The sequence below is a fragment of the Plecotus auritus genome, assembly GCF_963455305.1.
Source record: "Plecotus auritus genome assembly, chromosome: 10".
Taxonomy (NCBI): domain Eukaryota; kingdom Metazoa; phylum Chordata; class Mammalia; order Chiroptera; family Vespertilionidae; genus Plecotus; species Plecotus auritus.
The window spans coordinates 20,497,930-20,525,869 of NC_137785.1; the positions used below are offsets into that span (position 1 = coordinate 20,497,930).

At 51.9% G+C, this 27,940-nt stretch overlaps 2 protein-coding genes across 3 annotated transcripts in view; both read right to left on the minus strand.

Annotated features, from left to right (window-relative positions):
- SNRPA (small nuclear ribonucleoprotein polypeptide A) overlaps positions 1-27,940 on the minus strand; it is a 752,186-nt gene that overhangs the window by 206,227 nt on the left and 518,019 nt on the right. The gene's annotated exons all lie outside the window — the stretch shown is intronic.
- SPTBN4 (spectrin beta, non-erythrocytic 4) overlaps positions 1-27,940 on the minus strand; it is an 83,751-nt gene that overhangs the window by 38,294 nt on the left and 17,517 nt on the right. For both annotated transcript variants that reach the window (XM_080645556.1, XM_080645555.1), the window contains exons 5-17: positions 24,726-24,817; positions 22,636-22,716; positions 21,381-21,496; positions 16,973-17,085; positions 16,691-16,878; positions 16,500-16,617; positions 15,469-15,627; positions 13,771-14,073; positions 12,812-12,962; positions 8,895-9,831; positions 7,466-7,603; positions 3,900-4,650; positions 2,272-2,474 (exon numbers count right to left, since the gene is read on the minus strand). In XM_080645556.1, the coding sequence (XP_080501682.1) occupies positions 2,272-2,474; positions 3,900-4,650; positions 7,466-7,603; positions 8,895-9,831; positions 12,812-12,962; positions 13,771-14,073; positions 15,469-15,627; positions 16,500-16,617; positions 16,691-16,878; positions 16,973-17,085; positions 21,381-21,496; positions 22,636-22,716; positions 24,726-24,817 (3,350 nt within the window). The remainder of the gene's footprint in view (positions 1-2,271; positions 2,475-3,899; positions 4,651-7,465; positions 7,604-8,894; positions 9,832-12,811; positions 12,963-13,770; positions 14,074-15,468; positions 15,628-16,499; positions 16,618-16,690; positions 16,879-16,972; positions 17,086-21,380; positions 21,497-22,635; positions 22,717-24,725; positions 24,818-27,940) is intronic.

The window sequence follows — 27,940 nt, forward strand, 5'->3', positions numbered from 1 at the left end:
GGGGGGGGGGGGTGCAAGAATTGGGTCTGTCTCAATTTCTGCTGTGCTCCCAGCCTCACCCAGCACAAGCCTTGGGCAGATGCACCCTCTGGGCTCACACAGCCCCTTGCAGTTCTCCCATCCTGGCCCTGATCACTCTGGGCCATCCTTGTCAGACAGTGGGTGAGCTCTGAGAGGGCAGGAATCGTGTCCTGTACTGGTCACTGCTCTGCCCAGCAGAGCTCAGAACCCAGTACAGACTCTACCTGTTCAATTGGCTGAAGAATTAATTAATAAACAACAGAATGAAAGGAGCAACTAATGACTGAAAAGGGATGAAGAGTGAAGCAGAGAATGACCATCCTTCAGGCTCCTCCTCCTCAGTTCTGCAAAGCCCAGGATACAGCAGACACTCAGAAATAAGAGACAGCCCATTCCCTAGCTGGTTTGGCTCAGTGGATAGAGCGTCAGCCTGCAGACTGAAGGGTTCCGGGTTTGATTCTGGGTTGCAGGCTCAATCCCCAGTAGGTGGCGTGCAGGAGGCAGCCAATCAATGATTCTCTCTCATCATTGATGTTTCTATCTCTTTCTCCCTCTCCCTTTCTCTCTGAAATCAATAAAAACATATATTTTAAAGAGAGAGAGAGAGAGAGATAGCCCTGGCAGGTGTTTCTCAGTGGTTAGAGCATCGGCCCACACACCAAAAGGTCTCAGGTTCGATTCCCCAGTCAAGGGCAAGTACCTGGGTTGTGGGGTCTCTCCCCGCCCCCGTGGTCGGGGCATGTGTGGGAGGCAACCAGTCGATGTTTTCCTCTCTCTCTCTCTCTCCCTCCCTCCCTCCCTCCCTCCCCTTTCCCTCCTTCCCTTCTTTCCTCCCTCCCACTCTCTCTGAAAAGCATGAAAAAAATATCCTCTGGTGAAGATTAACAAACAAACAAACAAAAGAAACAAGAGACAAAGGAAGGAAGGGTCAGGCCTGGAGTGGGGGACACTAGATCATGAGTTTTCGGCCTCAGGACCAGAATTCCCTTAAAAGTTTCCTTTAGCAAGCTCCAGCCTTGGAAAAGGAGGCTGGGGCCTTGGGGATGTGGATGGTGGTAAACAGGTGTGCTTTCCATCAAGCGATGGGAAGACAGGCCCGGCCGGTGTGGCTCAGTGGTTTAGCGTCAGTCCATCCATGAACTAGGAGGTCATGATTTGATTTTAGGTCAGGGCACAAGCCCGGGTTTCAGGCTTGATCCCCAGCTGGGGGTGTGCAGGAGGCAGCCGATCAATGTTTTCCTCCCATCACTGATGTTTCTTTCTCTCCTTCTTCGTTCCCTCTGAAATCAATAAAAATATTTTTTTAAAAAGAGATGAGAAGAGCCCTGGCTGGTTTGGCTCAGTGGATAGAGTGTCGGCCTGTGGACTGATGGGTCCAGGGTTCGGTTCTGGTCAAGGGCACATGCCTGGGTTGTGGGCTCAGTCCCCAGTAGGGGGCATGCAGGAGGTAGCCGATCGGTGATTCTCTTCCATCATTGATGTTTCTATCTCTCTCTCCCTCTCCCTTCCTCTCTGAAATCAATAAAAAATATTAAAAAAGAGAGAGAGAGATGAGAAGACACAAGGAGGGCCGCTGAGCCCTCTTCCAGCCTGGATCAGGGCAGAGGGGAAAGCTGGGGTCACCAGGAGGGGCAGAAACAGTGAGAGTGACAAGGAAGTGGTCTGGAGGAAACCCTATAAAGGACTCTACTTGAAAGCTGAGATTTTGTTTTGCTTTGTTCAGGGTCTAGAATAGTGCCTGGCACACAGTGGATGCTCAATAAATGATTAGTACAAGGACAGTCAAGAGACAGGGCAGTGGTGACAGGTAGATGGTGACGCACAAACACACACTCTGCAAACCACTTCCTAGAGAACCAGCAGGTGTTCCTTCCCAATATTTGACAACCAGCACAGCAGGGGACACCATCCCATCTGAAAAGCTGGGACAGGACCTATGTGTGGCCATTAGCTAGGAGTCAGGGGATGTCCAGGGTTCCCAGGGAGGGGCCAGAACAGCAGGGCAGATTCGGGGCATCCAGGAAGATAGGGCAACACTGAGAAACTTTTCATCATATATCCTCTTGTTTCTTTGGGTTGACAACCACCAGTTAGTTACCTTTTCACAAAATGTCAATTTAAATAAAGTCTAAAAGCAATATAGAATTAAACAGAAATCAGAGAGGGGCAGAGAAGCAGAAACTGTGATAGAAAGGAGCAGGACCTTGGCCGCCTCACCCCTCCCCTTGTCCCTGGGACTGAAGGACCTACTTCTCCAACAGCTGGGTCACAGCCTCCTGGGCCTGCTCCCCGTAGACGTTGCCCTGCCTCAGCAGGCCCTCCGCAGCCTGCACTGCCACGTGCATCTTTTGCTGGTTCAGCTCCATTGTGGTGAGAAAATCCCGGTGTTGTTTCAATGCCTCCTCCACCGACTCCACTGTGCCCGGGAGCTCCAGACCCGACAGTGCCAGTTCCTGGGAAGGGTGGTGCACAGGTCAGATACTCCCACCCCCCAATTCCAGGACCTGGAAGAGGAGGCCAACCTGGGTTACCACACCACCCTCTTCCCACTTGCTTCTGGCATCAAACACATCAGGTATGGTTCCACCCCACCCAGGGCCTTTGCTCATGCTGGTCCCTGTCTGGCAGTCTGTCCCTCCAGGTATCCCCATGGCTGGCTCCTTCACTTTCTTCAGATCTCTGCCAGAAATATCACCCTTCCCCACGCCAGCCATATCCCTTCCCCCTGCTTTATTATTTCTAGCATATATCTGACATAATAGCATATGTGCATTTACTCATTTGTCTCCTCCCCCACATATACACACACACACTAGAATGCCAGCCATGTGCAGGTGGGATTTTGTGGTTTGTTTCCTTATGTGTTCTCAGCCCCACAGTAGTGCCTCCTACAGAGAAGGTACTTAGCAAATACTTGGTTAATTGATAAAGACGGAACTGGATGCTGTGTCCTCAAGGAACTTATTTTCTTCTCTGGGTTGGTTTTCTAACTGGTAAAAACGGGGGTGGGGGGGGGCGGTCAGAAAAGGTCTCTCAAGGCCACCTCTGCTACAATATTTAGTAACCCCATGATTCTAAGGGCTCCCATCTGTCCCCCCAGGTAATCCTCCCACTAAGTCAGCTTTCTCTAGGTGACCAGCACTGGTGGTCACTCTTTCTCAAATGATCCCCGGAAGTTGGTACCTACTCTTGGACAATCTGAAAACTGGTGTTCTATCTTGCCCAAATCCCAAACTTGGTTCCCAAGCCAGAATGATCTCAAAATTGGATCGCTGTTCCCAGAGAACCAGCACACTTGATTCCTCAGACTACAAACACAGTTACTGCCTCCGGAGAATCTGCCAGCTGCCAGCCCCAGTAAGAAGATCATCTGCTAATTTAAGCACCCACAACCTCATAATCCACAATCATTCACTGATCCAAATAATCTCTCTGCCTGAATTACCTACTTCCATAATTTTTACCCTCTGTCCTCTGTTGGGATAAAGATTATCCACCCCCAAGATTTTTTTTTTGAACCCTATTAACCATCATCACCAGTCATCCTCATACTCTATTTCCTTCCAGATAATTCGCAAACCCAGGAAGCCACTCCAATGAATAGCCAAGTGCATTACTCACTCAGGATGGTCCACAAACTTAGTCACCTCAGCCAAGACATCAACCCTCCCATCCTAATCCTCAAATTCTGTTACACGCACGCCCACACATGTTCACAAATGCAACTATCTATACCAGATACTTTCTCCACTTCCACTCACCTCCAACAGACCACCCAATGGTCCCCCAAACACACGCCTCCATTCACTTCCCTGTCGCGCCAGTTCCGCACAGTCTCGGACCCCGACCCGGACCCGCGTGAACCCCCACGCTGGCACCTGGTTGCGCAGCACGGCAAGCGCCTGGCGTAGGTCTCGCAGGAAGAGCTGGTAGACGTGGGCCTGGACTAGCGCCTCCCTGCGCGCCTCCCACAAGCCGAGCAACTTGTGCCAGCCGAGTTCGAGGTGCGGCAGCCACTCGTCCAGTGCCAGGCCTGGGCCCAGCTCTGCGCCGTCGGCCGCCAGCAGCGCCTCGCTGGCCGCCACGATGTGTGCATAGTCCTCCTCGCGCTGGTCCATTTCCTCCTTGAGCGCCGCGTGGCGCGCCAGCAGCGCGTCCGCCTCTTCCAGGCTGCCTGGTAGGGGTCCCTCGTCACCGCCCGCCGCCTCCTGGGCGCGCACCAGCCAGTCCAGGAAAGCGTCCAGGTCGTGAAGGAAGCGCTGCAGGCGCCCAGCCGCCGCCACCGCCTCGCCACAGGCCTGAGCCGCGCTGGCCAGCGCTCCCCACTCGGCGCCCAGTTCTTCCGCGCCCTGGTGCAGTCGCGCAGCCTGCGCGGGGAAGCGCGCGGCCAGCAGCGCTGCCTCCTCCAGGAGGGCCGCTTGGCGCGGTTCCAGCGCTTGCAGAGCGGCCTCCAGGCCGCTAAGGCGCCACTGTAGGGCGCCGCCGGCGCGGGGCGTGCTCTCCACAGCCCTCCGCTTCTCACGCACCTGGGCACGCACCTCGGCCACTTCGAGCACGTGGTTCTCCACCAGTAGCACTGCGCTCGCCTGCTCTTTGCGCTGTTCCACCAGTTCCACGATGCGGTTCCACCTGCCCAAGGGAAGGAGTGTGGCTCGAGGGGCACAGGGCCAACTCTTGGGTATGGAGGGCCGAGGGACCCAGGGTAAAACCCAGCCACTGTGAGACCTTGGAAAGACTTGATATTACGGAGCCCGGTTTCTGCCTGTGTGAAAATGGAACCCTACCCGTACATCTGCTTAGAGCAGCGGTTCTCGAAATGAAATCTGAGCGAGGTCAAACTATCTTCATCATAACGCGAAGACGCTATCTGCCTTTGCACTCGCATTGTCTCCAGGGAGCACAGTGGAGTTTTCCAGAGCCTGCAGGACAAAGACCCAGCGCGGAAGCAGACCCTAGAACTCAGCTGCCTGCTTTTAAGCCACATTAAAGAGATTTGCAAAAATGTCAAATACTGCCATTCTTCTCACTACACTTTTTGTTTTGAAAAATAGCTTTTTCATGAAAAAAATTAACATAATAGGTTGATTATTATTTTTAGATGACAATATTTTTAAATTACTCAATATTAATTTATTTACTGAGCCACACAGCCGGGCATTAATTTCTAATATAGTAAGTATTGATAGCTATAACCCACTAAATTAAACTATTTGGGGTTAAGACTCCAAATAACTTAGTTTAGTGGGTTACAGCATGTAAAGAGGGTTACAGAGTGTAAGAGTGTAAAGAGGTTCTGAAACCAGAGTCCACACACCATTAGTCATCTCATCAGCCCTGTGAGAAGTGCTAGTTGATGAAATTAGATATGTTGGGTTCAACGAAAAGTAATTGATCAGGTACCATGAACCAGGCGCTGAGGACAGTGATGCAAAAGGAAAACCTGTTTTTATTCCAAAATAAATTAATGGAAAAATCACGTACTGCTCTGTGTCCTCGAGCAAGTGATGGCACTGTTCTGGGCCTCAGTTCCCCTTCATAGATGGTGTGTGGTCCGGGTACAAGCATAGGATCCTAGCAGGGTGTCCTGGAGTCAAATCTGAGGTGTGTATCCTTGGCTAGTAACCCTCTCCATGCCTCAGTTTCCCCAGCAGTAAAACGGACACAATCATAGCATAGCACCTGCCTCATAGGGGTGCTGTGAGGGTCAAATGAGTTCTGATCTAGGAAATACTTCAAACAGTACCTGTTTGCTACTGTTACTGAGTGAGGATGCTCTTTGGAACACATCAAGCTCTTCTCTGACTCAGGGCTTTGCCTCAGCTGCGCTAACTGCCAGATCACTGTCCTCTAATTCCTGCACGAATCCTTAAAATTCTTTAACTAGCTTGTTCATTTATGAGTTTATGCCCTCTCTAGAATGGACATGCCACAAAGGCAGAGATTAGGACTCTGACATCGGAAGGACCCAAGTTCAAGTTCTGTTCTGGCCAGATTTGCCACGTGACCTTCAGCAAATCATTTCCCTCTATGATCTTCATTTTCCTCATCTAGAAAATCAGGATAATAATGTCCACTTCACTGAGTGTTAATGAGATCACGTGGCTAAAGCACTTGGCATATAATCTCACTAAAGGCTGCAACATTCTTATCTTTTTAAGCCCTGATGCTTTCACATTGTTCAGGCTACAAGGCTATACAATCACTGGATATTGCTATCTTATAGCACAGCAGTTAAGAGCACAGTCTTCGGAATCAGACAGATCCAATTTCAAATCCAAGCTTGACTCTCTAATTTGCTGTGTGACTGTGGGCCAATGTCTTCACCTTTCTGAGCTCCAGTTTCCTCCTTTTTAACACGGGGTAATCTATACCCTACAGGGTTGCTGGGAAGACTGAATAAACACAATCAAGCCCTAGCAAGTTTGGCTCAGTAGACAGAGCATGGGCCTGCAGACTGAAGGGTCCCGGGTTTGATTCAGGTCAAGGGCACATACCTCGGTTCAGGCTCCATCCCTAGCCCTGGTCAGAGCATATGCGGGAGGCAACCAATCAATGTGTCTCTCTCACATAGATGTTTCTCTCTCTGTGTCTCTCCCCCTTCCTTCCACTCTCTCTAAAAATCAATGGGAAAATATCCTTGGGTGAGGATTAAATAAATAAATACAAGCAAGAGCCCAGCTCTGGATTCAGACAGAACTGGGTTTGACTCCAACTTACTAACTAGAGTGAGTAATCATGTTAAGGATTTCACCTCTCTGGGTCTGTGTCTGAACCCTACCCACACTGGAAGAACTGCTGGTAGTGTTCTAGGCAGAAAGGTATTAATTTGTTACTATTTTTATTTTTATTTATTTATTTACTTATTTTTAATATATTTTATTGATATTTCACAGAGAGGAAGGGAGAGGGATAGAGAGCTAGAAACATCGATGAGAGAGAAACATCGATCAGCTGCCTCCTGCACACCTCCCACTGGGGATGTGCCCGCAACCAAGGTACATGCCCTTGACCGGAATCGAACCCGGGACCTTTCAGTCCGCAGGCCGACGCTCTATCCACTGAGCCAAACCGGTTTCGGCAATTTGTTACTATTTTTAAAGAGCTCTGGATTTTGGAATCTTTACTATGGAAACTGGAATATTGAGAGCTAAAATGAAGTGTATAAAATGCTTAGAAAATTTTCCAGAAGATATTAAATATACAACAAATTATTTCTGAACAAATAAATCAATAGCCCACTGAAATGTACTATATCCTCATTTTATCATGTCATCACTAGCACTGGGAATTAACCTTTTTTTTTCTCTCTCTCAAATTTGGGCGATTTACCAGGCCATTATCATCTCAGAGGTTTGAAATTGTCCATTCTTGATTCCCACGGTCGAGTGGATGAGGAAAGGAATGATGGGAAGAACTGGTTTGAGGTACCTGGAAAGACCCCTACCTGCTGTTGAGATGGTCCTGACAGGAGCGCACCTCGTCCGAACTGGGGTGGCCTCCTTCCACCAGCTCCTGCACCGTGTGGTTCACATCCAGGACACGGCCCATCAGACTGTTCATCTCCTGGTCCAGACTCTCAAATCTGCAGAAGAAGGGTGGCCATTTTCAGAGAGGCCTAGACCCTGGGGACCTGCCCACTTTTTGGTTTTATCAAACTGCCTTCTCCCAGATCTTCTAACTCTCCAACCTCACCTGAGTTCGCAGGTCCCTTTGTCAGCTCCTCTTCTTCCTACCTGCTACTTGAATGTCAGATCTTCAGGGCTCAGTCCTGGGCCCTCTACGCTTCCCCTCACACCCTGCCTGGGCCACCTCACCCTCTCCGCAGCCTCAGTCCTCACTCCCAAACGTATGACCCCCACATCTCAGTCTCCTGCCCCAACCTCTTTCCGTTTGAGCTGTCTCCAACCTCAAAGCCTGCTCTACACCTCCTGGGGGTCCTCACTCCCAGTGTGACTCAAACTCACTTCAGTATCTCCCTCCAGATTTGTTCTTCCTCTGGGTCCCCATCTCAGGAACAGCCCCACTAGCCACCAGGCCAGAGCCCTGGGCCCTGTTTTGGACAGCTCCCCACTCCCAGCCTGTCCATCCTCATGGCCTATCCACTTGGCTTCCTGCCCTGGTCTAGTCCTGTCCCCTCCTACCTGGGTCCCCACCCCAGCTGGTTCTTTGGGCTCCCAGCCACCACTGTCACCCCCTCAAACCCACCCTCCATACAGCAGCCAGGAAGACCTTTTAAAGCTGGACAGGTCCTCCCTGGTTTAAAACAACACCCAAAGCTGTGGCACAGTAACTGGGCACAGCAAGGACAGGGACCAGACCTGCGTTCCCAGCACTGCCCAGCACAAGACCTAGAACAGAGCAGCAGTTCAGAAAGTGCCTGCCGAGGGAGTGAATGGATAAACAAGGCGCTCAGAGAAAGAGGTGCAGAGGGTTCATCCACTAACTTAACTCACTCCTGAGGCAGCCAATGAGCAAATCAGTAGCTAATGTCACCGGGTGGTAAGTGCTATGAAGAAACGTAAAGCAGGGCAAAGAAAGTGACAAGGGCCAGAGCTAATTTATTAGCGAGGGAGGTGACATGTGTACATGGTAGTGGGAGTCCCAGGAGAAGCGTGGGTTAATTTGGGGCCAGATAAATATACGCCTCATAGCAATAATAGCAAAAGCTCCTGGAATGCTCCCTGTCCCCAGGCATTTGCTAAGTGTTCTAGACTTACTTGCTCATTTATTGTTCACCACAACTTGTGGGGCTGGGACTATCACTCCCATTGTACTGGAACCCTGATTCCAGCTGAGATAACACAAGAACTGTTGGACCAACGAAGGTGATAGGTGAGGAAGAGGACCCTGGAGTCCCACAAGTGCGCGCTCACCGGTGCTGCACCACCTCCACGTCGTCGAGCGAATCGGGGACGCGCATGGCGAGCAGCCATTGCTCCTTCTCTCCGATCCACAGCTCGCACGCGTGCACCTCGCCGAACATGCGATAGACAGCGAGGGCATCCCGCAGCCACTGGCGCCGCAGCGCAGCCATCTCGGTCACTTCCGCGAACAGCTGCTCGGTCTCCACCACGCGCACCTGCAGTGCCACCACCAGTGGCCCGGAGCCGCTAGCGCCCCCCAGTGTCGCCAGCTGACGCCGCAGGCTGGTCACGGGCCCTCGATGCGCCTCCACCTCTCCGGTGAGCGCCCGGTGCTGGCGTGCCAGGCGGCGGCTGGACGCCTCATCGTGGCCGAAGTCGCCCGCAGCTGCTAAGCGGTAGGCGTCGCGCAGCCAGTCCAGGAGCCCGTCGAGGTCAGCGCCGAACTGGTGCAGCGCCCGCGCCTCCTGCAGCCGCCGCTCGCGCCGCGCCGCCGCCTCTTCCAGCCGCTGCCAGCGCCGCCGCGCACTCGCCGCGCGCTCCGCCAAGCCCACCAGGTGCACCGCCTCGGCGCCCGAGCCCTCGGCGCCGCCGGCCGCAGCCAGCTCCTCGCCGCGTCGCAGGGCCTGCTGCAGCATCGCCCGCCGCCCGCCCAGCTCTCCCTGCAGGATCTTGTGTTGCGCCAGGAGGCGCGCGGTGCTGGACAGGTCGTGGGCGCCACCCGCTGCGCCCGCCCCGCTGCCGCCGCCGCCGCCTGTCGCCTCTAGGAGGCGCTCCTTGTCGCGGGCCCAGCTCTCGGCCTCCTCAAGCTCCTGAAACAGCGCCCACAGGCTCCTCGAGGCCTCCAGCTCCGCGCGCCGCCGCGCCGCCTGCTCCTGCAGCTCTGCCAGACAGCCGTGCACATGGTTCACGCGGTTGCAGATGACCTGCGGATCGCACGGCTGGTAACCTGAGCCAGGAGAAGGGGAAGATCCCGGGTTGAGCTCGAGCAAGGAGGCACCAAAGAGAGGGTGCTGCCGGCTACCTGACCATCCCTTGGCTCAACTTCACCAGGGGCCAGATTATGAGTCCCATCTTCCAGGCAGCCTTCCCTGACACCCCGAGTCTGGAGCAGCCGCTTTCTCTGGCTCACCTAGGCTTCTCTGCTTCCCCCATCCTGGCCTTGGGCCCTCTGGGCTATCACTGCCTGATTTGCCTCCCCCACTGGACTGGGCGCTCCTCGAGGGCAGGGCCTGCGCTGTCTCCATCACATCTGGTCCCCACCATTGTGCAGCACAGGGTGGAGCCCAGAGCAGCAGCCTAATGAAAATAGTGACTTATTGACTGAATGATGGATGGAAACAGATTCAGAGGGTCCTAGAATCAGTATATTTTGTATAAACTGTGTTTCCTTCAGAACTGGATCAAATGAAACTGCCCTACTCTTAAGCCATTTTCTGGGTTCCCTCTCTCATTCTCTGTTGCCTTACCTATTCACCCCCAGTGATGACCTGAATTCCCTTTTTCTTCAAAAGATTCGTTTTCGCTCAGCCAGCGTGGCTCAGTGGTTGAGCGCTGCTGACCTATGAATCAGGAGGTTATGGTTGGATTCTCGGTTGGGGCACATGCCAGGTTGTGGGCTCGATCCCCAGTGTGGGGCATGCAGGAGGCAGCCGATCAATGATTGTTTCTCATCATTGGTGTTTCTATCTCTCTCTCTCCCTCTCCCTTCCTCTCTCTGAAATCAATAAAAAATATATTTTTTAAAAAAATTCACTTTCCACCCAGACCTCTAGTCTATGATCCCCCCCAAAATTAAAGGGTTGCAGCCAGCATTTCTTTAATGGAATAGCATCAAATGAATAAAAATACATCAGAATACAATACACAAGGTAAGGGGTAACATTGTTTGAGAAAACATTGGTGTGTGTGTGTGATCTCTGGGTCACGAGTAAACATATTTCCGACAGGGTCACAGCACTACTAGATGGAATGTAGGATTTCTATAATTCTGGACATTCACAGAAATTGACCAAAATACCAAGGCATTCAACTAAAAAATAAATGGAAACAATGTATCCAGCCCAATGTCACAGTGTCCTTTAGCCCTCACAACCACCCCATGAGGTCAGCATCCTTACTAGCCCATCTTACAGATGAAGAAACTGAGACTCAGGGAGGGAAGCTGCTGGCCCAGGATCAGCTGAGATACTCTGGACCACTTGTCAGGCAGTGCTGCCTCCTGTCACCATGACAACACACATCCCCCACTAGCCTGTTTGCTGTTTTCATGGTGCTGCTGGTTGTCACCAAGTACCAAGATCTCATAAGAAGACGGTGGCCTCCGGGGACAAACAGCCCCAAGGTACAGGAGAGGGCCCCATCAACCATCAACCATCAACCTCTCCTGTGGTTCTGATGAAGGTGAGAGAGGCTGAGCCAGGGTTGAGCTGTCTTCACCAGGGCTTGGAAGGACAACTCATTTGCTCTTAGTACGTGACCCAGCCTGTGAGAGTCAGCAACTCCCCCACCATCTCTCAAGCCTATAGGCTCTTCCTTTTCTAAGGAAGCTCCAGGATTCTATAAGGTCCTGACCAGCCTCAAAACCCTGTTATAGGCTCTGCAGCTCTGGGCCTCCGAGCGACAGAAAAGCAGCTCTGGCTGATGTCAGGGCACACGGGTAGCACACACAGCGTACAACATCAGACAGGCAGTCTGCAACTGTGCCAAGTGGGACAAAGTGCGATCACTCCATCGTGATGTCCGGGCACACACAGCAACAAGGTCACCCCTTCACCCAGCTGAGGTGAACGATTTCTTCGAATTCCCGAGAAATGGTTAAGATGTGGAACCATCACATTGCCCCCACTTCCTGACAGCAGCCAGTCTGTAGCAAGATACACTATACAAAGCATCCAAGCCACTGACACAAGGCCGCATCCTATAACAAGCCCTTCTTAACAGCCTCTTACTGAGATTCCACAAGGTCCGTGCAAGAGCCAACAACCCAGCTCGTTTTGACGGAAGGGGGTTCCTGGTGGTCTCTGGCCAGAGGAAAATGACATCAGTAAATTAGAATTTTAGTAGAGTCAGCCTCAGTTTGCCCATGGGCATTCACGCCCCTGCTTCTGGTAATGGTGACCCACCTCCTCTCTCCCAGGCCAAGTCTGTGGAGGGAGCTGACCCCACTCTTGGCCCTGGGGTGGGTACATCACAAAGATATGGCCAATTAGATCACTGTAGAGTCCAGGGCCACTCTGCTTGTCTGAGCCATGGGGATGGAACCCACAGCGGGCCAATGAAAGCTCCCCCTGGACCTCTTGTCAGAACTTGGGAATAAGGGGCCTGACTCTGCTGGCGTCTGCGGGCTGCTGAAATGTAAACAGGGGCTGAGTGAACCCAGGTCTACACCGCAAGGGAAAGGGCTGCCCAAGAGTGACACAGACATAGAGAATAAAGTCAGAGAGAGATAGTCTTAAAAGCATCACTGAACCATGCCTGGGTCCAGCCCTTCCTGACGCCATCTCACCTCTCGCTGGACATTTTAGTTATATCAGCCAAGACATTCACTCCCTCTTCCTCCTTCATGCTCACTGAGTTGAGTTTCCATCACTTGCTGGTGAACAGGCCCTGACAATACATTACATTACACAGTCCTTTTATGATAGCCACTGCGACCCAGCTGTAAGGGCTTAGCACATAACAAATGCTCAATAAATGGGAGCTATTGCTACAAACTCTCAAAGCAGGAAGAAGTCGTGTAGTTCAATCTCCTGCTCAAGGCACTAATTTCCCTGATGACATATCCCCGATGGAGTGGATCCTAGTCTGTGCTTGGATGCCTCCAAAGACGGGCCGCTCACTCCTTCCTTCTCCCTCTCAGGAGTCACTCGGCTTCTAACAGCAGCAGCTGTGGAAGTCTCCTCCCCAAGTCCCAGCACCAGACTCACCCTGAAGCTGGGAGAAATGCAGGGCCGCAGCATTGAGGGCCTCCACCCGCTCACTCTGGGCAGCGATGTCCCCCTCCAGCAGTCCATGCTTCTGCAGCAGGTCCTCTGCCTCCACCAGGTGCTGCCCACACTCCTGAGACAGCAGCTGAGCCTGTAAGAGGGGCAGCACTGAGGCTATTTTTTTGGCATTGGCCCTGAGGCCACTCTGCCACCCCCACTGACCCAGGCAGCCCTCTGCTCTCCTACACTATCACCTGAACTCTGACCTTTGTCGTCTCGGTCTCCCTGTCTCTGTCCTCACGTCTCTCCCTGAATGTTCCATCACTCGTCGTCTCCGCGTGTTGGGGCCCTGGCTGTCACGGTGTCTGTCTCCTACTGTCTACGCCGTCTCTAACCTCTCCCCCCTCTCTGCCTCCACCTCTTTCTCCCTTACACTTCTGTCTCCATCTCTCTCTGTCTTTATCTCGATCCCTGTTTCTTTATCTCCATGTGTCACTGTCTCTCTCTCTGCTTCCATACTTCTTTTCCCCATCTCTCTCTGTATCTCTCTGTGTGGTCTTTCTCAAGTGGAGGCCATCTTCCTATGTGTCTTTCTGCGTAGCCATAGAGATTTCCATTGCTAACTTGGTGTCTGCTTCTCTACCACTCTCTCTAGTGCCCTCTTCCCCCCACCCCTGTCATCTTCCCCTGGAATAATCTTTCTCTCTGTATCTCTCCCTGTCTCTCTCTGTCTCTCTGTCTCTGTGTCTTTTTAATCTACTTCTCTCTGTGTCTCTGCCTCTTTCTCTGCCTCTGTCTCTCTTTCTCTCACTTTTTCTCATCGTCTCCCTGACTTTCTCTTTATCTTTCCGTCTCTCTCCCCTTCCCTCTCCGTGCCTCTGGTAGCCCTTTCAGTGCCTAGATCCCTCCCTCCCCTCCTGGCCCACCACGCCCACCCTTGGCCCCAGTCTGGCCCCCACCTGCATCTCCTCCATCCAGTCCACCATGTACACCATCTCCTGGAAGACCTTCTGCAGGGCCAGGTTCTGCTCCAGCCGAGTTCGCCGGGCACCTACCAGCCCAGTCAGCAGGGCCCACTGGCGCAGGACGCTGTCACGCTGGGCTGCCACCCTCCGGGCATCGTAGTAGCCCTCAGCCGCCAGTGCCTGGGCCAGCTCCGCCACGCCCTGCACCCGCTCCTCATAGGCTGCAATGTCGGCCTCAATCGCCTCGTGTTTCTTCATGGCTGCCTCCACTGCCGGCAGCTCATAGCCAAAGTTGTCCTGGGGCAGGGCAGACCGCAGACACTCACCCACGCTGCCTCAGCAGCCCAGTGTGAACTTGGAAAACTCCCCACCTGCTTCTGTTACCCTGGAGACCAGCCCCATCCTTCCCTGTTACATTTCTAATCCTAAACTTGTTACCAACATGTTACCTAGGAAACAAGCCCCATCCTTCCATTTCCCTAGAGATTAGGGACCAGGCCAACCCTATCCTGTTACCTAGGAGACCAGTTCTATCCTCCTGAGTTACCTTGGACACCAGATACAACCTTCTTTGTCACTTAAAAGATAATTAAATACTCTCCCTATCTCTGAAAAAAAATACTAATCTGTCTTCTCTAGTTACCCTGGAGACGAGCCTCACTCTCCTGTTCCACTGCACATCAGGCCTCTCCCTCCAACCCTCAAACAACACCAATCACTTAGGAGAACAATTTTCCCTTCCTACCCTCTTGTCACCTAATCCAAAACTTCTCTGTTGCTTAAGAGATCAAGTCTTGCCTGGCCAGTGTGGCTCAGTAGTTGAGCATTGACCTATGAACCAGGAGGTCACAGTTCGATTCCCAGTCAGGACACATGCCCAGGTTGCAGGCTGAATTCCCAGTAGAGAGCATGCACAAGGCAGCCGATTCTCTCTCATCATTGATGTTTCTATCTCTCTCTACCTCTCCCTTCCTCTCTGAAATCAATCTATATATATAAAAAGCCAGCGACTGGAACACCATAATGACCAGAATGACTGGTCGCTATGATATGGGTAGTGAACAGGCCAGTGAACAGGCCAGATTAGGGGGGTGGTGAGGCCAACCGGCCAACCTCCTGCAGGCCCTCCCCCCAGCTGGCCCTGCCCCCGATCGACTCCCCCACCCCATTTGGGGGCAGGGCCTGATGGCCAATCACCTGTGGCCCCTCCCCCCAGCCAGCTCAGCCCTGATCAGGTGATCAGGGTGGCGGGCCAGCCAACCTCCCGCTTTCTCCTCCTCCCGACAGGCCCGTCTGATCCATCCCAATTGGGGCCAGGCTGGTGGGACCCCACCCGTGCACGAATTCATGCACTGGGTGTCTAGTAAAATATATTTAAAAAGAAAAAGTGTCTTTAAAAAAAAAATTGCCCCGACTGGTTTGGCTCAGTGGATAGAGCGTCAGCCTGTGAACTGAAGGGTCCCAGGTTCGATTCCAGTCAAGGACATGTACCTTGGTTGCAGGCACATTTCCAGTGGGAGGTGTGCAGGAGGCAGCTGATCGGTGTTTCTCTCTCATTGATGTTTCTAGCTCTGTCTCTCTCCCTTTCTCTCTGTAAAAAATCAATAAAATATATTTTTTAAAAAATCAAATCTTCCTCCCTGGTCCCAGAGCATCAGCCCCATCCTCCCTCCCAAGCCCCATGCCCAGTACCTGGGAAACCAGGCGCTGGTTCTCATTCAGCCAGCTCTCCCTCATGGCCACCTTGTGGTCAAACCTCTGGGCCAGGAGTCCCAGCTTCTCCTGCCGCGTCAGCTCAGCCCGAAGGGCAGCCTCCCGCTCATGCTCAGCCTTCTCCAGCAGGCCCCAGGCCTAGGGAAACAGAGAGGGCAGGCAGACTCCAATAACTCTCCTCGTTTAATGGCCCGGCTCTCTCTGTCTAAGGCAAGCATGTCAAACTCTCGGCCCACGGGCCGCATGTGGACCACAACAAATATTTTTGCGGCCCAGCCAATATAGTGGTATGTAAGAATCGTTTTAATAAAAATTTCGTAACTTAATTTTTACAATATCCTGTTATATATAATTATTAATAACGAACTACAATATTCGCCAATGACTGATTACTATAATTGTGTTGTATTCGTTTCCCTTATGCACCTTAGCGCAGGCGCACCATTTCTCTCCACTAATACCAGCAGCGAATATTTTAGCAGCCCATTGCCACGTCATTAGTTTTGTACTGACTTGTTTGGTGTGCACAACCAGAAATATTTCGCTTTCAGAGAGCAAGAAAAATAGGTTTATTTGCATTACGCTTATTAATCTGTGCAGTTATTCAGTATCTGGTAAGTTAATGAAAAAATAATTTTTATTAAAATGTTCTATTATTTTATGTTAACGATTACTCATTTATTTCAGCCCTTTGTATTCAGCATGTCTCTATCGAAATAAACCTACGTTTCTATGAAAATTGAAGCTTTTGGTTTTTTGTGGCCCACATAAACTTAAACCTTGTTTATCTGGCCCGTGTTAGCCTTTGAGTTTGACATGCTTGGTCTAAGGTTACTCCTAGGACTAATGGCACTTTTGTGCAAATTGGAAAAAACATGTTGCTTCCTCATGATCTTAACTGCTGGAAAACTGTCAGAATGAATATCAGATCCACAATGTCTACGTGGGAACGGCTCCCTCGAGCAGTGAACAACCTAGGCAACGCTGCCTCCCCACACCCTCAGCCTCACCTTGTCGATATCCCAGATGCCACAGCCCTCCCGGGGCACGTAGAGGCGGCGGTTGCAGGCGCGCAATTTGCTCTGGATGCTGAAGAGCAGCACCTCCAGGTTCCCCTTCTCCTGAAACCTGAGGGTGCTTGAGCTCAGGAACCCGCCTCCACACCTCCACCTGCTGCCCTCCCTCCCAAGCTGGGCCTCACTTGGCGGGCTTCTCCAGGGTGCAGTAGGCCATGAAGGCCTGAAGCTGCTGTTGCACCCCACTCAGGGAGTTGGCGAACTTCTGGTTGCTGATGAGGCCCACAGTGCGGTGGATCCAGGCCAGCAGCTCGGTCGCCAGCTCCTCATAGCGCTCAATGATCTTCTCCACCTCCAACACCTGGTCCAGGACCTGGCCCACACAGGAAGCTGGGGTCAGCCTCACCGCAGGTATGCCCCGTGGGATTCCCAGGCTCCCACCCACCCCATTCCTTGGTTCCTCATACCTTCCCAATCCGCTTCCCCTCCACAGCCAGAGCCTTCATCTTGGAGAAATAGTGGTAGAAAGAGACCACATAGGTGATGATGGACTTCTCATCCGGAGCCTCCATGTTGACATCTGGCGGGGGGGGGGGGAGGGAAAGTGGGGGAGCATGACAATAAGCACTTGAGCAGAGGGATGGAAGGTATTGGGGCAGGAGGGAGAACCCACTCTTTAAAAAAAATTACTGATTAATTTTAGAGAGAGAGAGAAAGAAACGTTGATTTTGATGTTCACTTAGTTGTGCATTCATAAGTTGCTCCTTGCACACCCCCTGACCGGAGATCGAACCCACAACCTTGGCATATCAGGACAACGCTCTAACTAACTGAGCTACTGGCCAGGGCAAGAACCCACTAGCCGTGTGACCATGGGCACAGTAACCAACCTCTCTCTGTTCTTTAATTTTTGTATTTGACAAACGGGGATCTACCTCATGGGATTAATAGTGTCTGCCACACATAAACCACAATAGAGAAAGTATCTCTTATTGTTATTATTTTATATTTTGTTAACCCTCACCAGAGGATATTTTTTCCATTGATATTTAGAAAGCGTGGAAGGGAAGTAGAGAGAGAGAGGCATAGATGTGAGAAAAGCACATTGATTGGTTGCCTCCTGCATGCTTGGGGAGCAAACCTGCAACCCAGGTATGTGCCCTGGGCCAGAATCAAACCTGCAACCCTTCAGCGCTCGGGCTGACGCTCTAACCACTGACCCACCAATCTACCTTCCACCTCAGGGCCTTTGCACCCACTATTCTTATATTCTTACTAGTGGCCTGGTGCATGGATTCGTGCACATTGAAAGGAAAATAATTAGAAGAAATATTTTAATATTGCTATTTGCCCTTTCTCTGTAATGGACACTGGTCGCCATCTGTGGGGCAATCAGCTGGGTGATTGGCCCCGCTCACACTTGCCTTGGCCTGGCGCCGCTCACTCACCTGCTCCCCATCTCACTGCGGTCCCGCTCTCAGTCAGGGCCCATCAGGGCCGGCAGTGCCTCCACTGCCACCCCTGCCAGCACTGGGTCACTGATGCCCATCATGTTCTGTGCTGCTCCCTGGTGGTCAGCACATGTCATAGCGAGCAGTCGAACTCCCAGTTGAGGGGACAATTTGCATATTAGGCTTTTGTTATATAGGAGGATTATGTAGGATTGTCTGGAACACTGCTCCCTCTTCTGTGTGCCTAACTCCCACTCATCTTCCAGGGCTCAATGCAAATTTGCTCAGACAAGCCTCCCTGTTCACCCTGTCTAGAGTTGGTCTCCTGTTGTTCTTCCTCAGAGCATCTTATCATTTCCTACTAGTTCCTTCCAAATTTCTTATCATACCTTGCAATTAGATATTCACTTATGTGATTACTAGTGACCCGGTGCATGAAATTTGTGCACATTAAGAGGGGATTAATTAGAGGAAATAATTTAATATTGCTATTTGCCCTTTCTTTATAATAGAAGTGTCAGAGATGAAAGAAAATTAGTAAAATGTATATGAAAACCTTCCTCCTGTCAGAGTCTGGGGCACACCACGGCACCCAGAGTCAAGTCCCCGCCCACCCACATGCACCTCAAAATCACGTGAGATCCAGACCCAGCTGCCCCCCGATTGGGCTAGATCCAGACCCAGCCAGTCCCACCCTTGTCAAGCCCTGCTGGGCAGGGAGCATAGCCTCAGGTCCCCTGGCCAGGTGCCAGGACAGGGGGGCGTGGCCTGAGGTATCCCAGGCCAGACTGGGGCAGGGGGGCGTGCCTTGAGGTCCTCCATCAAGTCCCGCCACATGGGGGACATGGCCTGAGATCCCCTGTCAAGCCCCGCCAGGCAGGGGGGCACAGCCTCAGGTCCCCCATCAAGCCCCGCTGGGTGGGGGTGCAGCCTGAGTTCCCCTGACCCAGCACTGGGGGTGCACCTTGAGGTCCCCCGACAAGCCCCGCTGATGGGGGGCATGGCCTGAGGTCCCCTGTCAAGCCCAGTCAGGCAGGGGGGCACAGCCTCAGGTCCCCTGGCCCGGTGCTGGGGCAGGGGGCACAGCCTGAAGTCCCCTGTCAAGCCCCACCTGGTGGAGGGCGTGGCCTGAGTTCTCCTGGCCTGGTGCTGGGGCGGGAGAGCAGTCTGAGGTCCCCTAGCCCAGCACCAGGACGAGAAGCGCACCTCGAGGTCCCCTATCAAGCCCTGACGGGCGAGGGGCATGGCCTCAGGTCCCCTGGCCTGGCACTGGGGCGGGGAGTGTGGCCTGAGGTCCCCTGTCAAGCCCCACAGGGGCAGGGGAGGGCATAGCCTCAGGTCCCCGCTGATTGCTCGTTAAGGCTCCTTTTGGGAACTTGGCCTCAGCTGTGGGTGCAGCCATCTTTGTGATGGAGTGATGGTCCATTAGCATATTTCCTCTTTATTAGATAGGATGTCCTTATCTACAGTTTGAGCTCCAGGAGGACATGAACTATGCCTGTCTTTCTAACTACTCTTCCTGCTATGCCCAGAACAGTAGGAGCTCAATAAATATTTACTAAGTGAATGAGTGGTTGATGAGGTTTGAGGTTAAGGCAGCATGAGCTTGAATCCAAGCTCAACCAATTACTGCATGTCCTTAGAAAATAGACCTGTCCAGCTGGCGTGGCTCAGTGGTTGAGCATCAGCCTATGAACCAGGAGGTCATGGTTCAATTCCCAGTCAGGGCACATGCTCAGGTTGTGGGCTCAGTCCCCACTGTGGGGTGGCAGGAGGCAGCTGATCAATGATCCTCTTTCATCATTGATGTTTCTATCTCTCTCTCCCTTCCTCTCTAAAATCAATAAAAATATATTTAAAAAGAAAGAAAGAAAAGAGACCTAACTTCTCTAAGCCTCAGTTTTCCCACTGTCACGGCAGGGATAGTCACAGTGCCTGCCGCCTAGGAAGACGGTAAGTATTATAAGGAATAGCCTGCCATAGAAGAAAAACTCAACAAATTCTAATGACCATTGTATTTTATTTATTTATTTAAAAAAATATTTTTATTGATTTCAGAGAGGAAGGGAGAGGAAGAGAGAGATAGAAACATCAATGATGAGAGGGAATCATTGACTGGCTGCCTCCTGCACGCCCCCTACTGGGGATCGAGCCCACAACCTGGACTTGTGCCCTTGGCCGGAATCAAACCCGGGACCCTTGAGTCCACAGGCCGACCCTCTATCCACTGAGCCAAACCAGCTAGGACTCTAATGACCATTTTAATTAATGCATTGAACACACAACATTATACTCCGCCCACCTAGTGAAACTGATGTTCACTAAAGAGCTACATGTGCCAGGCACTGAGCACTAAATGCAGCTATACAAGGCGAGTAGCGGAATGATTAAGACCATGAAGTCTGGAATCAGAAGTCCCATTTACTGGTTTTCAGTGTGACCCCGTGCAAGTGACTTTACATCTCTCACCCTTTAGCTTTCATCACTTTATTTTTTTATTTTTACTTTTTTTTAAACTTTCTTGTCTTACTCTTTTAAAAAATATATATATATTTTATTGATTTTTTACAGAGAGGAAGGGAGAGGGATAGAGAGTTAGAAACATCGATGAGAGAGAAACATCTATCAGCTGCCTCTTGCACACTCCCTACTGGGGATGTGCCCGCAACCAAGGTACATGCCCTTGACTGGAATTGAACCTGGGACCCTTCAGTCCACAGGCTGATGCTCTATCCACTGAACCAAATTGGTCAGGGCTAGTTTTCATCACTTTAAAACAGGATTAATCAAGTTTGTCCAACCAGGTCAGTGTGAGGATGAAAGGGAACAGTTTTGATCAAATTCCCAGCCATGTGCTTGGCACACAGTAGATGCTCAGAAAAAGAGAGCAGCTGTTATTCCAGAGACGGGGGATTGGTGTGGAGTGTGACCATGGGTTGGGGATGAGGCCGAAGTCTGGGCTGGGGCTAGGGATAGACTGAAAGTAGGAAGGGGTGGGGCTGAGGACAGAGTTGTGGATGGGACAGACATGGGAATGGGCTGGGGATAGGTATGAGGTAGGAAGTGAGATTCATGGATGGGAGAAGGATAATGTTGAGAAGGGGCTTGGGGTTAGGGATGGGACAGTGTTGGAGTTGGGTATGTGTTGGGTCTGGGGTGAGGGAGGGATGGGTTTGAGGGGAGATGATTGAAGATGAATTTAAGAAAGGGGAGATAGAAATGGAAATGGGCTGGGGTTTAAGATGGAGATGGAGAAAGTAAAGGGGGATGGGCAGGGGGAGGGGATGGAGGAGAGGAAGGGGAGGGGGCTGGGAGAGAACTTGGGATTTGGGGTGGTGTTGGGGTAGAATGGAATAGAGTTTGAGATGGCATTGGGATAGCAGCCCCGAAGAGGGAGTCGGGACTGGGGTCACGCAAGGCTCACCTTCAGGGTCCAGCAGACGTGCCAGGCCCAGGTGCTGCTCAGCCGTGCGGAAGGCCCTCTGCAGGTTGTAGTTGGTGTTGGACTTGGTGAGTTTGCTGAAGTCCACGAGATCAGGCCTAAGCAGGGGCACAGAGTGGGCAGGCAACAGGCAGGCTCCAGAGCCAGTGGGCAAGCAGGCGAAAGTCATCCCTGTGTGTCCCACCCAGGGCGAGGGCGGGAGGGCCTGGCCCGCCGGGGGAAAGCTGTGTGTGCTGGCACGTGTTTGTGCAGCACTTACTGTGGGTGTGAGCACTGCAGGTGTGAGGACACGTGTCTGTCAGACGTCAGGATGCACACCGTCTGCTTGAGTGTGTTTCCATGTAGCGGTCAGAAGTGTGAGGTCTGCAGCCAGCCTGCCTGGCTCACACCCCAGCTCAGCCACTTCCTGGCTGTCATCTGGGTGAGCTACTTTGTCTCTCTGTGCCTCAGTTTTGTCATTCTCATTTGTAAAATGGGGATAATAATAGCGTCTGCCTCATAGGGTCATTGACTATTCAATGACTTATTGGAAATCATTTAAAACAATTCTGGGTACACAGAAAGCACTCAATATGTGTTACCACTGTAAGCTGGGCACCATTACAACTTGTGAGTTTCTGGGTGTGTAGGTGTGGCTGGGTCTCCCCATGTGTATATGAGTGTGTGTGTGTTGGGGGGGGGCGTTTCTGGCTTCTGCCACACCAAAGTAAGTCCCTCCCAGCCTCTTAGTCTCAGTTTCCCCAATCAGTCATGTGGATGATCATAATGTGGGTGTGATTGGTCTGGGTGCCCACCTCTCAGCAGGTCAGTGCCAGGCTCTGAGGTATGACTAGATGGGTATGCAAGGGGCCAGAGGATCTCCGGGGTGAACTAGAGAAAGGACTTTGATGGGAGAAGGTGCTGTGCACACACTCAGGTGCACCATCCACAGGGGAGTGAACTCTCCACCCTGGGGACAGCAGGCACAGGCTGTGTATATCCTGAGTGTCTGTGTGCACACACCTGTGTGAAGGCTAGCATGTTTCCATGTGTGCACAGGGTATGCGGCCTGGGCAGAGGTCTATGTGGTGTGTGCACCTGTGTGTGTGTGAAGGGAAATGTATATGTGCACAGAGGTGAAGGAATAGGTCCTGTGTCTGTGATCGTCTATATACATATATGTACAGGTATGTACCTGAGAAACTTGAGGCAGGGGGCAGGGCAGGGCAGGGTTGGGTTGCCGCAGGCCAGGTGGTACCTGTGCCGGTGAATGAGGGCATTGAAGGCCAGGCCGTCCCGCCAGCTGGTGGTGAAATTCTGGATGTTTACCTCCGGGTAACTAGCAGCATGAAAGGGAGAGAGAGAGGCAGAGATGGAGAAAGTCAGGAGGGGAGAGGAAGAGAGGGAGGACAGACATGGATGGATTGATAGATAGATGATAGATAGATATAGATAGATAGATAGATAGATAGATAGATAGATAGATAGATAGATAGATGATACAATGAGCCAGGGAGATAGAGATAGACATAAAGATAGAGACAGAGAGAGATTGAAACAGACAGGAGAGGGGGGAAAAATGAGGGGCAGAGGGAGGAAGGAAGAGACAGAAAGGAGGGAAGAAGGGATGGAGAGAGAGAGACAGAGAGAGCAAGATACAGAGATGGGGAAAGAAAGGAGGGGAAGAGAGAGACAGAAAGGGAGAAATAGGGAGGGGAAGAGAGAGAGAACAAAGAAAAGCAGACATACAGGTAATCGCTGACACAGGGAGAAACAGATTGCACTGTAAGACAGAAGCCCCAGAAGGATGAGAGATAATGCCCAGGCTCCTCCTTCCTCCAGGGGCTGCTCACCAGAGGGCCCTTCAGGTACAGGCCACCGTCCTCCCTGAAGGACAGAGAGTTGGGAGTCCAGGGGCCATGCCCAGCAGATCTGTGCACCCCCTTCTCAACCCCACTGAAGGCACCCAGGACCCTGAGTTTCCCACACCAGCCGCCCAAGCCCTGGTGTGTGCCCTGCTAGCCTGACAGGTGGCTGTTCCTGGAGGGAGAGTGATTGGAACCTGGAGCTGGAGGATCCACACAGGTGCACATGAGGCCTCTCGGGGTGCAGGATGAGTTGGGGGAAAGAGAAGGGAGCAGGCGGGGGACAGCCCACCACTTTCCAGCATTGATCTCTGAGGAGTCCACTTCTAATTTGAACCTGGCTTCCAGATTGTTATACAGGTGTGTGTTTTTTAAATTAGGTTATCTTTAAAATACATACACACACACACACACACACACATATATATATATTAGAGGCCTGGTGCACAAATTCATGCACGGGTGGGGTCCCTCAGCCTGGCCGGCAATCGGGGCCGATTGGGGTCATCTCACCCAGTCCCTATTGGGGCGATTGGGGCCGGCTGGCCAGGGGGAGGGACCGCGGGAGGTTGGCCGGAGGTGGGAGGTTGGCCGGCCATGGGAGGTTGGCTGTGGGAGTGCACTGACCACCAGGGGGCAGCTCCTGCATTGAGTGTCTGCCCCCTGGTGGTCAGTGTGCGTCATAGCGACTGATTGACCAGTCGTTGAGTCATTGGGTCACTTAGGCTTTTATATATATAGATATATACACACACATGTGTTTATATCCTATATAATAAAAGGCTAATATGCAAATTGACCAAATGGCAGAAGGAGAGGTCGCTATGATGCACACTGACCACTAGGGGGCAAACGCTCAATGCAGGAGCTGCCCCCTGGTGGTCAGTGAGCTCCCACAGGGGGAGCGCTGCTCAGCCAGAAGCCGGGCTCACGGCTGGTGAGTGCAGCGGCGGTGGTGGGAGCCTCTCCTGCCTCCATGGCAGCACTAGGGTTGTCTGACTGACAGCTTAGGCCCGCTCCCCGCGGGCTCCCAGACTGTGAGAAGGCACAGGCTGGACTGAGGGACACCCCCACTCCAGTGCACGAATTTTGTGCACCGGGCCTCTAATATATATATATATTTATTGATTTCAGGGAGGAAGGGAGAGGGAGAGAGAGATAGAAACATCAATGATGAGAGAGAATCATTGATTGGCTGCCTCCTGTATGCCCCCCACTGGGGATTAAGCCCACAACTTGGAATTCCTGACCAGGAATCAAACTGTGACCTCCTGGTTCATAGGTCAACACTCAACCACTAAGCCTCACCAGCCGGGTTGTTATGCAGGTTTATTCATCAAGGTCAGAAGAGTGGATCTGTTTTCTTTACAGTCTATTAGTTCCACATGTAACTTTTGACACAGGATTTGAGCTGTCCCTTGCACTCATCCCCAAAGGAACCCCAAGGTTAGGGCCCAGCCTGAGTGGGGCTGGGGGAGCTTACCCAGCTGTCTTCATCTGACACCACAAGAGTAGCGCATCCTTGGCAGAGCGTGTCTCTCTGTTGTCCTCCATCTCGATTTTGATGACTTGAATCTGTGAGGATACAAAACTCACCTTTGGGGACCTGGAGGGCTTAAAGCTGGGAAATCCACCCCCGACCCTATTGCCAGGGAGGGTAGTGGGTAACAGTAGGTGGAGGCAGGGGTGGGGGTTCAGGAGTGGGCCAGGCCATCCACAACGGGGGCGGAGGGGCAGTGGTGGATTAGGGTCTCAGTTTCCAGGGATGCTGCCATCCTTGATGTCTGGGCCGCTTCCCTGATCCCAGCCATCATCATTTCCCACCTGAGCTAGTGCAGTGGCCTCCATGCTGGTCTCCCCACCCCGCCCCTACAGTCTGTTCTTCAAGTGACAGCGGGACCCTGTGAACAGCCCAATTAGATCACGTGCCTCCTATCCTCAACACATGGCTCCAGCTCACTCTGGGTAAAAATAAGAGTCTCACAATCTCCTCTCGGTATGTCTCTGACCTCATCCTCAGCAGCACGCACTCCTCCAGAGATCTCTGTCCCATCACTAACTCACCAGTGTCCTCCCTCCCCAGGGCCTTTGCACTGGCTGTTCCTTTTGCCTGGACAACCTTCCCCCAGGTCCCCACAAGGCTCCACCTTCTCCTTGAGGTCTGTACTTTTGTCACCTTCTCAATGAGGACTTTACCCACCACCTGATTTTAAATCTCAATATGTATACCCAAATTGCACATCCCCCTTCCCTGCCTTATTATCTCCTTAGCATTTATCATTATCTATACATTTTATTTCTTCATCTGGTTTATTGTCTCCCCATTATGGACTGAATTGTGTTGTTGTCCCCCTGCCCCCAAATTCATAAGTTGAAGCCCTAACCACCAATGTGACTGTATTTGGAGATAGGGCCTCAGAGAATTAGTTAAGGTTAAATGAGATTATAAGGGTAGCGCCCTAATGTAATATGAATGGTGTCCTTACAAGAAGAGGAAGCCCTAACCGGTTGGGCTCAGTGGACAGTGCGTCAGTCTGTGGACTCAAGGGTCCCAGGTTCGATTCCGGTCAAGGGCATGTACCTTGGTTGTGGGCACATCCCCAGTGGGGAGTGTGCAGGAGGCAGCTGATCGATGTTTCTCTCATCGATGTTTCTAACTCTCTGTCTCTCTCTCTTCCTCTCTGTAAAAAATCAATAAAATATATTTTTAAAAAAAAAAGAAGAGGAAGAGCACTGGCCAGTGTGGCTCAGTTGGTTGGAGCGTCATCCCTCATACCAAAAGGGTTAAGGTCCGATTCCTGTGGGGGTCCCACAGAAGGCAACCGATTGATGTTTCTCTCTCTCTCTCTCTCTCTCTCTCTCTCTCTCTCTCTCTCTCTCTCTCTCTCTCCTCTCTCCCTCCCTCCCTCCCTCCCTCCCTTCCCCTCTCTCTACAATCAATAAGCATATCTCAGGTGAGTATTAAAGAAAGAAGAGGAAGAGACCCTGGGGACATGCCCACACAGAGTAAAGATCACGTGGACGTAGCGAGAACGTGGTCCTTGGCAAGCCAAGGAGAGAGGCTTCAGGAGAAACCCAAACTGCCGGCACCTTGATCTTGAACTTTATGAGAAAATTAATTTCTGTTGCCTAAGCCCCTGGTCTGTGGCATTTTGTTACAGTGCCCCTAGTAGACTAAAGTGCTCACTACCCTGTAAGAGTTCCAGTACCATGTGACGTTTATGTCCTGGAGGACCCAGAATAAGAGCAGGTTCAAGAAACGTAGGGGGGTGCTGGACACTTGGGCCCCGGACTTGAGAGCTGAGTTTGGCATTTAGATACAATGTAGAGAATTAGGTAGCCCAAGCCCTGGTTTTAGGCTCCAGCTATTAGCCACCCCACCCCACCCCCAATCCAATGGTCTCATTCCCTCATTCTGTACTGACATCCATACCTGTCTCCAGCTTTCACCATTTTTCTGAGCTCCATTCCCAGTATCCAGTGGGTTCATAAGTGCCTCCTACTAATGTCCCCTGACCCTGATAACCACCATTCCCCAAAGTGACCTCAGCGTCTCTCCCAAACCTCATCTTTCTCCCTGGCCTGTCTCAGGGTGGCCCAACCATCCTCCAGTCCTCAGGCCAGAGCCTTGGGTCTAGACCTGAACAGCTCCCCATCCTTCCCATTCCCCTATGGCATGCCCACTCCCCCCATTACCCGCCCCCACAGCTTCTTTCCAACCTGCCCTCCTTTTCACCTGTCTATGCCCCACCCCCAGGTCCAGCTCCAGACTCTTCCCTGGACTCCCAGCACCCAATTTTGGTGACCACCCAATCCAGAGGGATCCTTCTAAATCTGACTAGGCCCCTCCTCTTGATAAAACTCTCCAATCTTACCATGTCAGACAGAATAAAATCCAAACTGCTTATCAGAGATCACCTAGGCCAGTGAACACCACATGCGGCTCGCGAGCCACGCGCGGTTTGCCGCTCTGCTGACTAACGAGTTTGCCGACCACTGACCTAGGCCCTGGCAACCCTTCTGATGTCCTCTCCTCAGTCACCTCCCTGGCCTCCTATTCTCTAGCCATTCTGGTCTTTCTGTACTTCCATCATGCCATCTAGGGCCTTTGCATCTGCCGTGCCCCTATCTGGGATGTGTTCTCCCTTCAATTTCATATGTCATTCAGCAAAGAGCTTCCAGAGAGCCCTTCTCTGATCTCCCAGTCTGAAATATCAGTGCCATCAACTTAATATTTTATATCCTTTACTGACTTATCATAATCTTTTCTGCATAGCTCTTTTTACTTCTCTGCCCAGAACTGGCACTTTTCCCATACACCCCTTGTTTATGTTTTTACTAGTGGCCCGGTGAACAAAATTAAAAGGGGATTAATTAGAGGAAATAATTTAATATTGCTATTTGCCCTTTCTCTATAATAGAAGTGTCAGAGATGAAAGAAAATTAGTAAAATGTATATGAAAACCTTCCTTCTGTCAGAGTCTGGGGCGCACCATGGGACTCAGAGTCAAGTCCCCGCCCACCCACATGCGCCTCAAAATCGCGTGAGACCCAGACCCGACCGCCCCCGCCCCCCCGCCGCCATTGGGCTAGATCCAGACCCGGCCAGTCCCACCCTTGTCAAGCCCTGCTGGGCAGGGGCGCAGCCTCAGGTCCCCTGGCCCAGTGCTGGGGTGGGGGGCGTGGCCTGAGGTCCCC